The sequence below is a fragment of the Schistocerca piceifrons genome, chromosome 3 (assembly GCF_021461385.2).
Source record: "Schistocerca piceifrons isolate TAMUIC-IGC-003096 chromosome 3, iqSchPice1.1, whole genome shotgun sequence".
In the NCBI taxonomy this organism is placed as follows: Eukaryota; Metazoa; Arthropoda; class Insecta; order Orthoptera; family Acrididae; genus Schistocerca; species Schistocerca piceifrons.
Genome location: NC_060140.1, coordinates 186,804,831 through 186,821,765, shown reverse-complemented (window position 1 = coordinate 186,821,765; position 16,935 = coordinate 186,804,831). Strand labels below are relative to the sequence as shown.

The following is a 16,935-nucleotide window of genomic DNA, read 5'->3' as shown; positions in this document are numbered from 1 at the left end:
TTATTGTTCACAGATTTTGTTCTCTCTATCCTCGATGTCCTATTGGGCTTTACACATTACTAATTGAAAGGCTGCTTTGCTGAATAACCACTTCTGTCTGACTCAGCTCTATCTTTGAGTTTTCAGCAGGTAAGAAAATGGTAACTGGACTACAGGTTATATCACTTTCCACTGAGCTGCACCTGGAATGGCTGGAGAGCAGAATGTGGGCTATATGGGTGAGAAAATCTTGAAAACTGGGTTCAAGTTTGTCACTTGCTGTATAATGAGAAGGTATGCTTTTCTGAGTATGAGGATCATCAGTCACTGAATCCCTACAAAAAAGTGCTATGCCCCAATTGCTTACTGTGTGCAATGAAATCTTCTGTAGGAATAATGGATAGGGGGACTGGTCCGGCAGCTCCATGATTGAATGATTGTCTAAGTGGTGCTGCATTGAATACATTACAATTAAGTATGGCATATTCAGTCCAACAACACCCACTTCTAGTTTATTAGGATAACATGTGAAGACTGGACTGTGTCACTTATAAACTCTGCTGCAACACCTTTGATCCTTTTCCCCACTTAGCTTACCATTCTTGTTAGAGGTGAGAGCCCTTTAGTACAAGAGGATCACATACCTTACAATTTAAGAATATCTCTTGCAAGTATATTTACATGGGTCTACATTATTTCCTCCACAGGGGCTCTTATGAAGGAGCCACTGGCTCTGTAAGCTTGTCTAATTACAACCCTCTTATGTGTGTGTTCCACTGTCACTTGGCGAGTAGATTTTTTATCTATACAATTACATTATTTTGTCAAAAATCGATTGTTTTCGTTGTTACAATAGTTTTGGAGTTATTTAACTGTCTGAGAGTCTGTCAGTGGCTGAGATAGATGACGCTTTCTGCAATATATGGTTCAAAAATGGCTCTGAGCACTATGGGACTTAACATCTGTGGTCATCAGTCCCCTAGAACTTAGGACTACTTGAACCTAACTAACCTAAGGACATCACACACATCCATGCCCGAGGCAGGATTCGAACCTGCGACCATAGCAGTCGCGTGGTTCCGGACTGCAATATATGTATTCTCCCCACGGAACTAGCTGTAAAAGGGAATAGTAATATCCACAATTACAATACTATAAAACAGAGAAGTGTTTTCAGTGCAGCCAACTGAATTTCTGCAGTGGTTAATAAACTGAATTTTCATTTGGGAGGAGCACATTTTTAATTCTCATGTGACCATCCTAATTTATGTTTTCAATAGTTTTCATCAAATTGATTAACATGACTGTGAGGATAGTTCCTTTGAAAATGGAACTGCCAATTTTCAAACTCATCATTGTCAGTGGCTTGTGCTGTGTGTTTAATGACTTCTTACAAGAAGGTTTTCAATAAGATACTAAAAGCTGAAGAAAAGTGTTTGTTGGAAACATCAAACGAAGTCAGGAGCACGTGGAAGATAATTAACAGAGAAACAGGAAAATCAGACAGTATTAGCAAAAGCCTGAAGCTCAAAGTAAACAATGGAATAACAGAAAATCCTGTAGTTGTTGGCAATAGTTTCAACAAATACTTTACAGACATATGCCAAAGAATTACACAGAATAAAAAATATGACCCTCTGCAAACTGTATAGCTGCTTAAAAGTAAGAAAGACTCCACCATTAACTCCATATTATTTGTATTCAACAACAGAGCAAGAGATTTTGAAAGTGATAAAGGAAACACATGAAACAGCCAAACTGCTTTGCCACTTAATTCATGCCTGAAGAAAGGTAATTTTCCAGATACAATGAAAATAGCTAGAATCTTGCCATTGTACAAGAGAAGTGGTCTAACGAGCTTTGACAATGTCAGACCAGTTAGTCTATCCATTTCCCCAAAAGTGCTTGGGGAAAAAATCGTATATATGAGATTCATCATATTTCAAAAGGAATGGCACCATAAATTGTAGACAGTCTGGATTTCAGAAAGTAAAATCAACAGTTTCAGCTGCATTTGAATGTATAAATATAATCTCAGTGGGATTAGATTAAGGCCAAAACCTCTTAGTATATTTTATGACTTATGTGACACTTTTGACCTAGTTGACCATGATATTTTTAAAAGGAAACTTCACCACTATGCTATTAGAGAAACAGCTCTTAGTACCATTAAATAATATCTGCAAAATAGAAAACAAGCAGCAAAAATACAATCATAAAAAAGAAATATTTATTTCAATAAATGAGTCACAGTATACCACAGGGTGGCATACCGGAACCTCTGTTCCTGTTATGTATAAATGATTTACCTCTAAACACTGAAAGTGAAATGATTATTTCTGCAGATGATACCACTAACATAACCACTGACAAATTTACAGAAAGTTGTTGTTGTGGTCTTCAGCCCAGAGACTGGTTTGATGCAGCCCTCCATGCTACTCTATCTTGTGCAATTTTCTTCATCTACAAGTAACTACTCCACCTACATCCTTCTGAATCTGCTTAGCGTATTCATGTCTTGGTCTCCCTCTACGATTTTTACCCTCCACACTTTCCTCCAGTACTAAATGGGTGATCCCTTGATGCCGCAGAATGTGTCCTATCAACAGATCCCTTCTTCTAGTCAAGTTGTGCCAAAATTCCTCTTCTAACCAATTCTGTTCAGTACCTCCTTATTATTTACATGATCTACCCATCTAATCTTCAGCATTCTTCTGTAGCACCACATTTTGAAAGCTTCTGTTCTCTTCTTGTCTATACTATTTATTGCCCGTGTCTCTCTTCCACACATGGCTACACTCCATACAAATACTTTCAGAAAAGACTTCCTGACAATTAATTCTACACTCAATGTTAAATTTCTCTTCTTCAAAACCACTTTCCTTGCTATAGCCAGTCTACATTTTATATCGTCTCTACTTTGATCATTGTCAGTAATTTTGCTCCCCAAATAGCAAAACTCATCTACTACTTCAAGTGTCATTTCCTAATCTAATTCACTCAGCATCACCTGATTTAATTCAACAACATTCCATTATCCTCATTTTACTCTTGTCGATGTTAATCTTAAATAATCCTTTCAAGACACTGTCCATTCCATTCAACTGTTCTTCCAAGTCCTTTGCTGCCTCGTCTGACAAAATTACAATGTCACTGGCAAACCTCAAAGTCTTTATTTCTTCTCCATGAATTTTAATTCCTATGCCAAATTTCCTTTTTGTTTCCTTTACTGCTTGCTCAGTATACAGATTGAATAACATCATGGATAGGCTACAGCCCACACCTCTCACCCTTCTCAACTACTGCTTCCCTTTAATACCCGTCAATTTTTATAACTGCCATCTGCTTTCTGTACAGATTGTAAATAGCCTTTCACTCCCTGCATTTTACTTCTGCAGTCTTCAGAATTTGAAAGAGATATTCCAGTCAACACAGTCAAAAGCTTTCTCTGAGTCTACAAATGCTAGAAATGTAGGTTTGCCTTTCCTTAACCTATCTTCTAAGATATGTCGTAGGGTCAGTATTGCCTCACGTGTTCCAACATTTCCACGGAATCCAAACTGATCTTCCCCAAGGTCGGCTTCTACCAGTTTCTCCATTCGTTTATAAAGAATTTGTGTCAGTATTTTGCCACTGTGACTTATTAAACTGACAGTTCAGTAATTTTCACACCTGTCAACACCTGCTTTCTTTGGGATTGGAATTATTATATTCTTTTTTAAGTCTGGGGATATTACACTCATCTCATACATCTTGCTAACCAGACTGAACAGTTTTGTCACTACTGGCTCTCCCGAGCCTATCAGTAGTTCTAATGGAATGTTGTCTACTCCCAGGGCCTTGTTATGACTTAGGTCATTCAGTGCTCTGTCGAATTCTTCACGCTGTATCATATCTCCCATTTCATTTTCATCTACATCCTCTTCCATTTCCATAATATTGTCCTCAAGTACCTAGCCCTTTTATAGACCCTCTATACACATACTCCTTCCACCTTTCTGCTTTCCCTTCTTTGCTTAGGACTGGTTTTCCAACTGAACTCTCAATATTCATACAAGTGGTTCTCTTTTCTCCAAAGGTCTCTAACTTTCCTGTAGGCAGTGTCTATCTTGTCCCTAGAAATATGTGCCTCTACACCCTTGCTTTTATCCTCTAGCCAGCCCTGCTTAGCCATTTTGCACTTTCTGTCAATCACATTTTTTAGATGAAACTTACTGGCAGATTAAAACTGTGTGCCAGACCGAGACTCAAACTCGAGACCTTTGCCTTTCGCAGGCAAGTGCTCTACCTACCATCTGAGCTACCCAAGCACGACTCACGCCCCGTCCTCACAGCCTCACTTCTGCCAGTATCTCGCCTCCTACCTTTCAAACTTTACAGCTTCTGTAAAGTTTGAAAGGTAGGAGGCGAGATACTGGCAGAAGTGAGCCTGTGAGGACGGGGCGCGAGTTGTGCTCAGCTAGCTCAGATGGTAGAGCACTTGCCCGTGAAAGGCAAAGGCAAGTTCGAGTCTCGGTCCGGCACACAGTTTTAATCTGTCAGGAAGTTTCATATCAGCACACACTCCGCTGCTGAGTGAAAATTTCATACATTTTTTAGATGTTTGTATTCCTTTTCTCCTGCTTCATTTATTGCATTTTTATATTTTCTCCTTTCATCAATTAAATTCAATATCTCTTCTGTTACCCAAGGATTTCTACTAGCCCTCGCCTTTTTACCTACTTGAACCTCTGCTGCCCTCAGTATTTCATTTCTCAAAGCTACCCATTCTTCTTCTACTGTATTTCTTTCCCTGTTCTTGTCAGTTGTTCCCTAATGATCTCTCTGAAACTCTCTACAACCTCTGGTTCTTTCAGTTTATCCAGGTCTCACCTTTTTGCAGTTTCTTCACTTTTAATCTATAATTCATAACCAATAAATGTTGTCAGTGGCGATATCTGCCCCTGGAAATGTCTTACAATTTAAAACCTGGTTCCTAAATCTCTGTCTTACCATCATATAATGTATCAGAAACCTTCCAGTGTCTCCAGGCCTCTTCCATGTATGCAGTCTTCTTTCATGATTCTTAAACCAAGGTTATGCTCTGTGCACAGTTCTACCAATTACCCCCATTCCATATTCATCTACTACTTTTCCATCTCTTCCTTTTCCTACTGTTGAATTCCAGTCCCCCATGACTTAAATTTTCATCTCCCTTCACTATAAGAATAATTTATTTTATCTCGTCATACATTTCTTCAATCTCTTGCCCATCTACAGCGCTAGTTGACATGTAAACTTGTTCTACTGTGGTAAGTGTGGGCTCTGTGTCTATCTTGATTACAATAATGCGTTCACTACACTGTTCATAGTAGCTTATCCGCATTCCTATTTTTTATTTATTATTAAACCTACTCCTGCTTTACCCCTATTTGACTTTGTATTATAACCCTGTATTCATTTGACCAGAAGTCTTGTTCCTCCTGCCACCAAACTTCACTCATTCCCACTATAACAATAACCTATCCATTTCCTTTTTTAAATTTTTCTAACCTACCTGCCCAATTAAAGGATTTGGCATTCCATGCTCCAATCCACAGGACGTCAATTTTCTTTCTACTGGTAACGATGTCCTCCTGAGTAGTCCCCAGATATCACAACAGAAAGCAAATTGATCCTCATGTATCATTCAGTGGCTTGAAACCAATAGACTCATTCTCAATAATTAGAAAACTAAAGCAATACTGTCCAGGAACAATAATAGAAGAAAAAGATGTAAATGTAGTTCAAAACAAAATTCTTAGGGCTAACTTTAGATTACTGTTTACTGTGGGAAGACTACATTGCTATCATGACTAGCAAACTAAGTGCTGCCATATTTGTTCTCTGAAATATTAAAAACACTATAGCTGGAGTCACAAATGACGGTGGTCAAATTTAGGCTCATTCTGCATACCTATGACAAGCATTTTCTGACACCCAATGAGCTTTCAGTAATGTTTTGAGCCATCAGCTGTGAATGTCGCACCCAACACTAACATTTATCGTGACCGCAGAGAGTTCTTTAGTGATTTTTATTCCGTTTGTTGCAAGGTATTTTAGTTGATGGTTGCGCTAAGCAACAAATTCTACACAAGCAAGTGAGAGACGTAATTTACAGGATACACATTTACATCAAGCACAGAGGACATGTGTACACATACCGCAACTGTTGCTTGGAACCCGCAACAATGTAGTCCCCGGCCATTTCTCAGTCTGCACAAACTGCTGTCATTTGTGAATCTGACTATAGTGGCAGATGACATTATGCAAATGGTATATTTCTCATACTTTAATGCTATTATGACCTATGGCAAAGAAATATGGGATCAGTCGAGTGATGATTAACTGAAAAAAGTAGCAATCAGAGTAATGGCTAATGCAAGAACAGTAGACAGCTGCAGCTTAAAATTCTAACCATCTACAAAATGCATGTATACAAATTACTACTTTGTGTCTGGGAAAATAAGAACAAATTCATTAAAAATGAAGTCATACATTGTCAAGTTACCAGAAACAGTATGAAGTTTAGTGTTCCTGAACACAACACAGCTACACATGATAAACATTGCATGTATGGCAATAAAATGTTAAACCGTTGACTACTGCATATTTCAAACATCAGCTTGAATGATAAATTTAAACAAACAATAAAACTATTCCTTGTAGAAAGTCCTTTCCACTCAGTCAGTGAATTCATGCTAAAAGCAGAAAATTGAGAATTGGCATACAGTGTAACAGAAGTAAAATGAGTATACGCAGAATAATAGTAAATTCAAAATGTGTACTTATGTATCGTGTAGTAGAATTAAACTGTGTGTACATAGATTGTACAGTAATCCAAAATGTGCAATTCTGTATTGCTATTACTGTATTTAAAAATGAGTTTCTGATAAGTAGTGAATGAGAATTATTTTGTAAAACAAACATTGCAAATATATCCTTGAATCTGGTCCTTACAAGTGCATCCAAACCAGCTCAATTAAAAAAAATGTTAACAGGGCATTAAACCTTAATTTTCCTTGTTCTTTGAAAACTGATCATTAGAGTTCATTTGAAAGTTGCTGCAAGAAAAATGTACGTTTCAAGAAAAATGTACGTTTTGTTACTCAGTGAAGTAAAAATCACTCACAGATAGCAAACTAATTTTAAAAATCAATTGGAAATATTTCTGCTGATATACTGAAACAAATTTACTGTAGCTGTTATCATATTTTTCATCATTTAATACGCTGATGCAAATGAGCAGCATAAACATACTTTAGAAGAAGGCATTTTGGCTGAAGGGTCAAACGTATAGCAGTCTTTTTCTTGTGTCCATCTGCAACTCAATGTCTCCTTTATATGGTGAGCAGCAAACTATCCTTTTTGTAATATTGTCATTATTCCATCCTGGATTTTCCATTGTTGATTTTTATACATAAATATTGATTATATTTCATATCTTGTAAGCTGGCCTCCTCAATAGAATTTATGAAATTACTGACTATATAACAATCAATCAACTTCTCAGTTTCAAAAAATTCTGATGTGTATATGACCACTGCATGATGGGATGCCTCACCCTGAAGAATTTTACTGAAATGGACCCTGCCCACAGAAACCTACACTATTACAGAACTTTTGTGTTTATGCTGTGTTCACCTTATTTAATTTATTACAGACTAGGTACATTATACAATTCAATAAGTCTTCTCATTTTAATTTATGTTACCAAGTACCTTTTCCAAAGGATGAACCAGCTGCTTCAAGAATATTTCCCAGATTAGTAAATGCTGCTCTTGCTTGACCCACTACTCCATTATCTGCAAGTTTCTTTGTGTCTTTGTCAACTCCAATGGTGCCAGATACATAGACCATATTATCCACACATACTGCCTGACTGCAACAAACAAAGCAAAAATATGAGCGCATTTGAAAATCACAGACATACACAAGGTGCCTTAACTTGTAGGATCAAAAATATACCTCTGGTGGACGATCACAAACTGAATACAAATGCAGGTTCCTATAATGAGTCATTCTCCATCTTAAATAACCATCACGTACTGGCAAAAGTGATAAACTCTGTCATGGGGATATCACAGTGATTTTGTATTGTTTTTCAAATTAGGAACATAGTGTTGATGAAATTCTCAGCTATCTTATGATATGTAAGCCTCATATGCATTGAGCAAGACCTTATACAAACCAAAATATTAATATTCAGTTACTGTTTCCTAATCTCTCTGCCATCTGTACTGAATTTTGGCTCTTAAGGTCTGGGACACCCTACACTATTACAGGTCCAATTAGGTATTGAGAATGGAACATTTGTTACTATTGTTATCTGTGTACTGAATGATGACAAATTTTCCAGGCTATACTAATTAGAAATGTATCATGAGTAACAATTTGTTGAAAAATATACTTGATGTGATAACTGCTCCTCTTTTGAAATTATGAGAAATTATTTGCTGATAAGCTGTTCCTTTGAATAAATGGATTTTGTTTTGGAAAATGCTGCTTGCTGGTTCAACTACAAAAACCTAAGTCAGTAAGCATACATTTATGTTCTACAATGTCCAGAATATGTATGATGGCCTGAAAATTTTGACTGCCCCTTTCTTTCATTACGGGAACAAGTTAGCCTTCTGGTAAAATGCTGGATATAATTGTTTTTGCATCTCATGTAATCAACCTGTAAATTTCAGGCTATTCATTTGACACACAACAACTGCAACATTTACCAGATGTTTATTTAATCCTTTAGGATAGTTTTGCAGGTATACTTATTTATTTTCAAACAGATAAATGAATGATTTTTTAGGTGCAAGGATCTTACAGGGCCCCTATAGTCAAAAGAATATTGGAAAATTCATTCATTTAATTCATTCTCTGATGCTACCCTAAATTAAAGAAGTTCTTTTTATAGCATTCCAATATTTACTAGATTCAAACAATGCATTTAATAAATGTAATGGTACAAACTCAAATATACAGAGAATGAAGTTGGATTTTGAAAGCATCATTATCAAATTTTAACCACGGGTAAAATAAGGTCAACAGATATGCAGACAAATCAGGAAGTTCAGTTTGATGTGCTGACTCAAAGACAAGAGTGCTGGCATCTTTCTTATATCTTTACTCTTTAGCTGTCGTATGGAATTATCTCCTGGAGCAGTGCACAAGAGAAACTACCAGATTACTGCTAACAGAGACTTCACACCAGCAGTCGAAATATGCAGTGTGGCAGGCAGAAAACAGTGCCTCCATCTCATCTTAAGGTTTTTTTAAGCTCCAACATGAAGATTTGATTTGATTTATTTCATGTTCCATAGGTCCAACTGTGTTGGGTTCACAAGGATGTGGAATGAGTCAGTTTTTACAAATACATTATGATAATCTTATAGCATATACAGACATTTGAGTACATAATTATATAAAAATTTATACAGTGAAATCTTTGAGCAGCAATACAGTAAAAAGAAAATACATTAAAGCACTAAAGAAAACTGATACAGAGCACACACATACAGAGCTCAAGTTAAATAACATTCTTAGTGGCATTATGTCAACATGTACTATATAATATTAAAATTTTACAATTTATTTAGTTAAAAATTCATCTAGACTGTAAAAAGCTTTTTCTAGCAGAAATATTTTTAGTGCTTTCTTAAACTTACTCTTGTTATGGATCTCTGTCTTTATTTCAGAAGGAAGAGCAATGAAGAGTTTTGTTCCAGTGCAGTGGACACCCTTTTACACCAAGCTCAAATCTCTATGGTTGCTGTGTATGTCATTCTTCCTCCGTGTGTTATGCTCATGATAATTACTGTTTGGTTGAAATTTCTCTCTATTTTTACAAACAATACACATGAGAGAAAAAATATATTGGCATGTAGTTGTGTGTATTTTAAGTTTTTGAAAGCTGTTTCCACATGAGTCTCTTGGGCGCAATCCACATGTAATTCTTAAAGCTCGCTTCTGTGCAATGGACACTTTCCTTGCTAATGGCTGGTTGTCCCAAAAAATAATTCCTTACTCAATGAGAGAATGAAAATAGCCATATTATGCCACTTTTGCAGTGTTAGGTTCAACACATGTAGTGACAACCCATAAAGCAAAGGTAGCAGAGCTAAGCCTCTTACAGATATCAATAATATGTGAAGAGCAGTTCATTTTCTTGTCAATGTGCACTCCAAAAAATGTTGTTGTTTCCATTCTTTCTATTGGTTGATTACCACATGTCACACTTACCTCTCTCTCTTTTTCTGTTTTTGTACAGAATTGAATAAAGCTGGTCTTACTGGAATTTAATGAGAGACCATTCACTTTTAACCAATTAACCACATCTGAGAGTATGTGATTAATGAGTTCCTAAAGAATGTTGTCTGTTCTACTGCTCACAAAAATTGTGGTATCATCAGCAAATAACGTAAATTTACAAGGCAGGCTTGTACATGATGGTAGATCATTTATAAAAATTAGGAATAATAGTGGCCCAAGAATTGAGCCCTGAGGCACTCCACATGTAATTGAACTCCATTCAGAATCTGAAGTAGCGTCACATACCCCACTCGAGATATTCAAGACAACTTTTTGTATTCTGTCTTGGAGGTGCGACTGTAGCCAATTGCCTGCAACACCACTTATTCCTACCAATTTTGCTTTTTGCAAGAGAATCTGGTGATCAACACAGTCAAATGCTTTGTATAAATCACAGAAGACACCAAGTGCTAGCATTTTTTCATTAAGAGTTTCTAGGACTTCATTTGCAAGTGCATAGACTGCATCTTCTGTTGAATGGCCCTTTTGAAAGCAAAATTGGCTCTTGCTGAGAACTCCATTCTCATGAGATGATCAGTAATTCTTACATGTATTCACTTTTCTAGAATTTTGGAGGAAGCTGCCAGTAAAGAGATAGGTTGATAGTTAGTTCAGCTTTATCACCCTTTTTGTACAGGGGCTTCACAATTGCATACTTAAGTCTACTGGGAACAACACCTTTCTGAAGGGAAGCATTGAAAATATGACAGAGAATGTCCCTTATCCACACACAAGAATATTTCAATAAATTACTAGATATATTATCAACCCCTGCAGAGTTCTTACTTTTTAGAGACATGATGATTTTTTGAATTTCTTCTACAGTTACAAGATTAAGGTGCATTTCTGAAATTGTGTTTCAATATACACCTTGACAAAGAGTACACCTTCATCAACATTGGGCTTGCAACCAATCTGTTAAGTTACTGATAGGAAGTGTTTATTAAAAATCTCAGTCACCGTTTTGGGGTTATCTACTAGGGTACCTTCGTATCTGATTTTATTTACATCTTCTTTGCTTATTGTATCTCTTCCTGTTTCTTTTTTTACAACGCTCCAAATTGTTTTTATTTTATTATTAGAATTATCTGTTTTCTTCTCATAATAAAGTGCTTTTGATTTCTGTATTAGTTTCTTCAAAATTTTACAGTATCATCTTTAGTGTTTCCATTTTTCCACATCTTTACAGAATCTTATTGCAGCATAAGTTTCCCTTTTGGTTTACATGACTGTTTTATACCTTTTGTAATCCAAGGCTTACTTACAGCATTGGAAGCACTGTTCCTGACCCATTTCTTGGGAAATATTTCTTCAAAAAAGAGCACAGAATTCATTTATAAAACAGTTAAATTTAGTATCAACATCATCATGGCTATATACTAAAGACCAATCCATTTGCTGCAACCTGTGGTTGAAAGTTCCTTTTGCCTCTTCATTCATTACTCTTATGAATTTCCATTGAGGAAATTCTTTTTTGAACAGATTAACGTCATAAAGAGTGAGAATTTGTCCATCATGATCTGAAAGCCCACTTATAACCTGCCTGACAGTATAATTCTGATGTCTACTTACATCTAAAAAAATGTTGTCTATCATAGTTTGTCACTCGGATGTAATTCTTGTTGGGAAGTTTTACTGGTGTCAGATTAAGTAAGGTCATCACAATCTCAAAGTCAATTTTATTCTTATTTTCTGTCAAAGTTTATATTGAAATCACCGAAAACTACAATATCCTTTGCTTTTGAAAGTAACCCTGACAGAAGGAGTTCCAGTGAATGCAGAAAAGTTTTTATGTCACCTGAAGGAGCCCTGTAGATAGCCAACACTATTATTGTGTAGAATTTAGTTATTATTTCTGTGGCACATGCCACAAATTGTTCCACACAATATTTCTTAATATCTATAGCTTTGTATACTACACTATCCTTAACATAAATTGCTACTCCATCTTTGTCTTTACTTTCCCTACAGTAGTATGTTACTAAACTATAACTTACTATGGATGGCAAGGCACATTTATCAGTAACATGGTGCTCAGTTAAGCACAAAATCTGAGCATTATTTATACTGTCCTTTCTACTAATGTTAATAAGAAGTTGATCTGTTTTGTTTATGAGGCCCCTTATATTTTGAGGAAAGAAAAAGATGCCTTCCTCTTGGTTTTTCATTCTATGAATCCACTGTAGTCTGTCTTGAGACAGGGGAGAGGGAACACTTGACACTACCTACTGTTGTCCCTTCTTTTTCTTCAGGCCCACACATAAAAAATCGTTGAGATGAGAAGGAGGCTCAGCATTTCTTCTGCCCAACAGCCTTCTATTTGTTGTTGTCAATGGTGATGCTGTTTCTGACTCTTCAAACGTTGGTTCTGCCACTACTACTGTTTTTCCTTGTGAACTTTGAGTCTTCTCATTTTTCTTGTTTTTGTCTAAAATAATATTTGGATGATGAGGAACTGTAGTTCTTTTGTCGTTGATATCGATGTCCACTTTTCTTTCTGTTAAAATTTCATCTTTTTTTACATGTTTTGCTGGTGCTGATGATGGTTCTAATGCTTTTACCTTTCTTTGAAGTGTTTTCGTTATAGAGTCAAGCGATGGCGATGCAATTATCATTTTGGTTTTGAATTTATTTTGGTGGTTTTTTATTACCTTGGTTATGAGGTTTGCCAGATATTCTTTCCCCAAGCCATTGAGGTGAAGCCATGTTGCGTATGGAATCTACGTCTGATACTGCTTATATCAATGCATTTCACGTTTTTAAAATGTCTGCAGATTTTTGCAAACTGATTGTTGGCTTTTTTTTTATTTCCCTGTTAACACATGACCAACTTACAAGATCATAGTGATGTGGAATATTGACCAGTATTATGTTAGTGTGAGTGAGGTTCCTCAGACTCTGTTTAAGATCGCGCGTTGCACTCACCGTTTCATTTTTGTAGACATTGTTTGCGCCTCCCAGAAGTACAACGAAGTCTTTATCATGCAGATTTTTTGCCTCTGCAGGTACAGTCATTTTTTTAATTTTGATAAGTGAGGTTCCCGGTTGAAAGCTAACACACAAATTGAAAGCTAACACACTAATCTATGGGAATTTAAATATCAATACAATGAATTCAAATATTGTCACCAGTACTTACTTGAACGTACTGATCAATTAGCCCTATACTTGTTCAAAATCCAGACCTATCAGATCATCTCCTACAGAAGCAGATATTTACATAGAATAGCTGGCAACATTAAATGCATATAAAATGGTCTATTCAGAACCAAACCTATATAAATTTGCAGTTCAGTTACAATACCAAAATTTGGAGGAAGTGTATCCCAAAACAAATACCATATTTGCATGAATATAGGCTGTGTGTGAACATAGGCCACACCTAAACTTTTGGCATCAGATTGGAAAGTATTACCATGCACAGTGCCAGGACTATAGCAAACAGCCTGCATTGTGGCAAGCCACACCTGCTACCATTCCTGACAGCCACTATGCATATCTTCAACTTATTGTGGACCAGCAGTACATGATACAGCCACAAAATTATGCTGGCAGCCTTACATAACTGAGCAGAGCAAAGCAACAATATTATGCTTTGTACTTTGGGCACAACAGTACAGGTTTTGCATACTGAGAGATCTGGTGATGTGATTAATTTAAGAGAGGTAGGAACTTCAGAGTTTAGGGCATGAGAAAAACTGATCATTTGGTTTGTGAGTGGTGACGGGAAAGGAGAATTCTAGTTACACAGTGTAATTTAAAGTTCAAGTTATCAGAAAGCACAAAACTGGACAAAATTTTGATTTCAATGAAAAACACGTTCATCAGTGATGTGCAAGTGAAAACTCTTACATAGTTTGAAAAGTTGGAGTTCATTTAGAAAGCAAAAGTGCAGATATCAACCAAAGAAAAAGTCTTGGTTGATTTTGTAGCTGAAGACAGAAAATTTGGATATGCCATTACAACTGAAATGAAGGCTGCAAATTAGCACATAAAAACATTTCCCCAATGAAATTTAAAGTTTCATAAGGGTGAGTCTGGCAGTTTATGCAATTAAATAATCTTCCTGTTCACTGCAGAGCTCCAGTTGTGCAAAAACTGCTTCAAGCTTATGAAAACAGTTTGATATCTTTTCAGCATCATGTGCTCTGGCTTCAACGCAAAAATTTATTTACATTACCAAATAGGTAATTCAGACCAAACACCAGTCTATGTTGATATGCCAAACTGCACTATAGTAAATAATATTAAATAATGCAGGGGAATGTAGTGTGCACTGTGGTAACTAATGTAGCAGAATGTAGTGTGCAAATAGGTACATGTGGTAGTGAAAAGCAACAGTGCATAATGATGTTGAGCATTACAGCTGATGTGAAAATTGCCACTGTATTTGGTTTTTAATTTGAAACTCTTCCCCATGGGAGCAAGCTTCCCAGCTGCTATTATTCTAAGAGCTCATGATGGTGGGTGGATACAGAGGAACTGGTCCTACATTGGATTTCAGTGGTGTGGAATAAGTGGTCAGGAGTTCTTTGCTCAGGACAATGTTTGGATAGGTTTTGTGGGCACACTGGTGATCAAGTGAAACAAATATTGAAAGAAGGAAATAGTGACCTACTGATTATCCCTGGTGGCATGTCAAGTGTGCTGCAGCCTTTGGATGTGTGCATCAATCATCAAGTTAGCATAAGACAATTATATAGAAATTATATCATGAACAAAGCAACTTTGACAGCAGGAGGCCATTTGGAATGTGCATTTGTCAGAAGTATGCTGTTAAATTGTAGCAGCTTGGTGGTCCATATCAGAAGAACTTTTCCTGATAAGTTTCAAAAAAATTGGAATTTCCAATACTGTTGATGGGACTGAATATGGCCTTTGTGATAAGAGACTGAGCAGCATTCTGGCTCATCTATGAAGGGTGAAGAATCAGACACTGGTGATGCTGAGATGATGGAAAGTGATTGTGGTCGATTTGGGTACCAGTAGGTACAAATAAGCTGTCACAGTTTTGCTTAACAAAGGTTGCTATCCTTTTTCAAAAAAGCTAATGTATTTGCAAACAAGATATAAGTTTTTCTCCTCTTTTCTTCTTAAATCTCTGATGGGTTACAAAAGTAACTGCAACAAATTGTAATGGTATTAATTTCAACCAAAAAGATATGTGTATATGTCTTGACAGTTAATGATCAAAGAGGGAAAATCTCTATTATAGGCCATACCATGATTTTTCAAGTGAATTTTAGGAAAAAGTGTGGCCTATATTTGAGCAGAAATGGTGTTAACAAAATGCTTCATAAATTCATGGTACTATTTACATTATGCTATGAAGAAGCATTTTCCAAAAATGTGTACTCCTCAGATAAAAACATTTGGGTGACAAATGGTGTCAAAAGATTTGAACCTCAGGTATTTGGCATACATTTAAAATGAACCAGGTTTTTTGGAATTTTCCACAAAACTGGAAAATTTGTGGAAAGGTACTCCTAGCCAGAAAAAAAATTACGAACACAAAACTGCTGAAGGCAGAAAACAAAAGCAGTGCAGCCTGGAACATTAATCCTACTCCCAACATCACCACTGCTGAAGCCCAAGCTATCTGTGATCTGAAGGCTGACTGATCCATCATCATTCTTCCGGCGGACAAAGGTTCCACGACCGTGGTACTTGATCGTCGGGAGTATGTGGCTGAGGGACTGCGTCAGCTTTCAGACAACACTACATACAAAGTTTGCCAAGGTAATCCCATTCCTGATGTCCAGGCGGAGCTTCAAGGAATCCTCAGAACCTTAGGCCCCCCTACAAAACCTTTCACCTGACTCCATCAACCTCCTGACCCCACCGACACCCCGCACCCCTACCTTCTACCTACTTCCTAAAATTCACAAACCCAATCATCCCAGCCACTCCATTGTAGCTGGCTACCAACCCCCCACAGAACGTATCTCTGCCTACGTAGATCAACACCTTCAACCCATTACATGCAGTCTCCCATCCTTCATCAAAGACACCAACCACTTTCTCAAACACCTGGAATCCTTACCCAATCTGTTACCCCCAGAAACCATCCTTGTAACCATTGACGCCACTTCCTTATACACAAATATTCCACACGTCCAGGGCCTCACTGCGATGGGGCACTTCCTTTCACACCGATCACCTGCCACCCTACCTAAAACCTCTTTCCTCATTACCTTAGCCAGCTTCATCCTGACTCACAACTTCTTCACTTTCGAAGGCCAGACATACCAACACTTAAAGGGAACAGCCATGGGTACCAGGATGGCCCCCTCATACGCCAACCTATTTATGGGTCGCTTAGAGGAAGCCTTCTTGGTTACCCAGGCCTGCCAACCCACAGTTTGGTACAGATTTATTGATGACATCTTCATGATCTTGACTCACAGTGAAGAAGAACTCCAGAATTTCCTCTCCAACCTCAACTCCTTTGGTTCCATCAGATTCACCTGGTCCTACTCCAAATCCCATGCCACTTTCCTTGACGTTGATCTCCATCTGTTCAATGGCCAGCTTCACACATCCATCCACATCAAACCCACCAACAAGCAACAGTACCTCCACTATGACAGCTGCCATCCATTCCACATCAAACGGTCCCTTCCCTACAGC

At 37.1% G+C, this 16,935-nt stretch overlaps 1 protein-coding gene across 1 annotated transcript in view; it reads right to left on the bottom strand.

The window, feature by feature from the left end:
* The window catches only part of LOC124789398 (2-iminobutanoate/2-iminopropanoate deaminase-like), a 52,712-nt gene that overhangs the window by 24,551 nt on the left and 11,226 nt on the right, over positions 1-16,935 (bottom strand). The window contains exon 2 of the mRNA XM_047256733.1: positions 7,719-7,879. Coding sequence (XP_047112689.1) covers positions 7,719-7,879 — 161 coding nt within the window. The remainder of the gene's footprint in view (positions 1-7,718; positions 7,880-16,935) is intronic.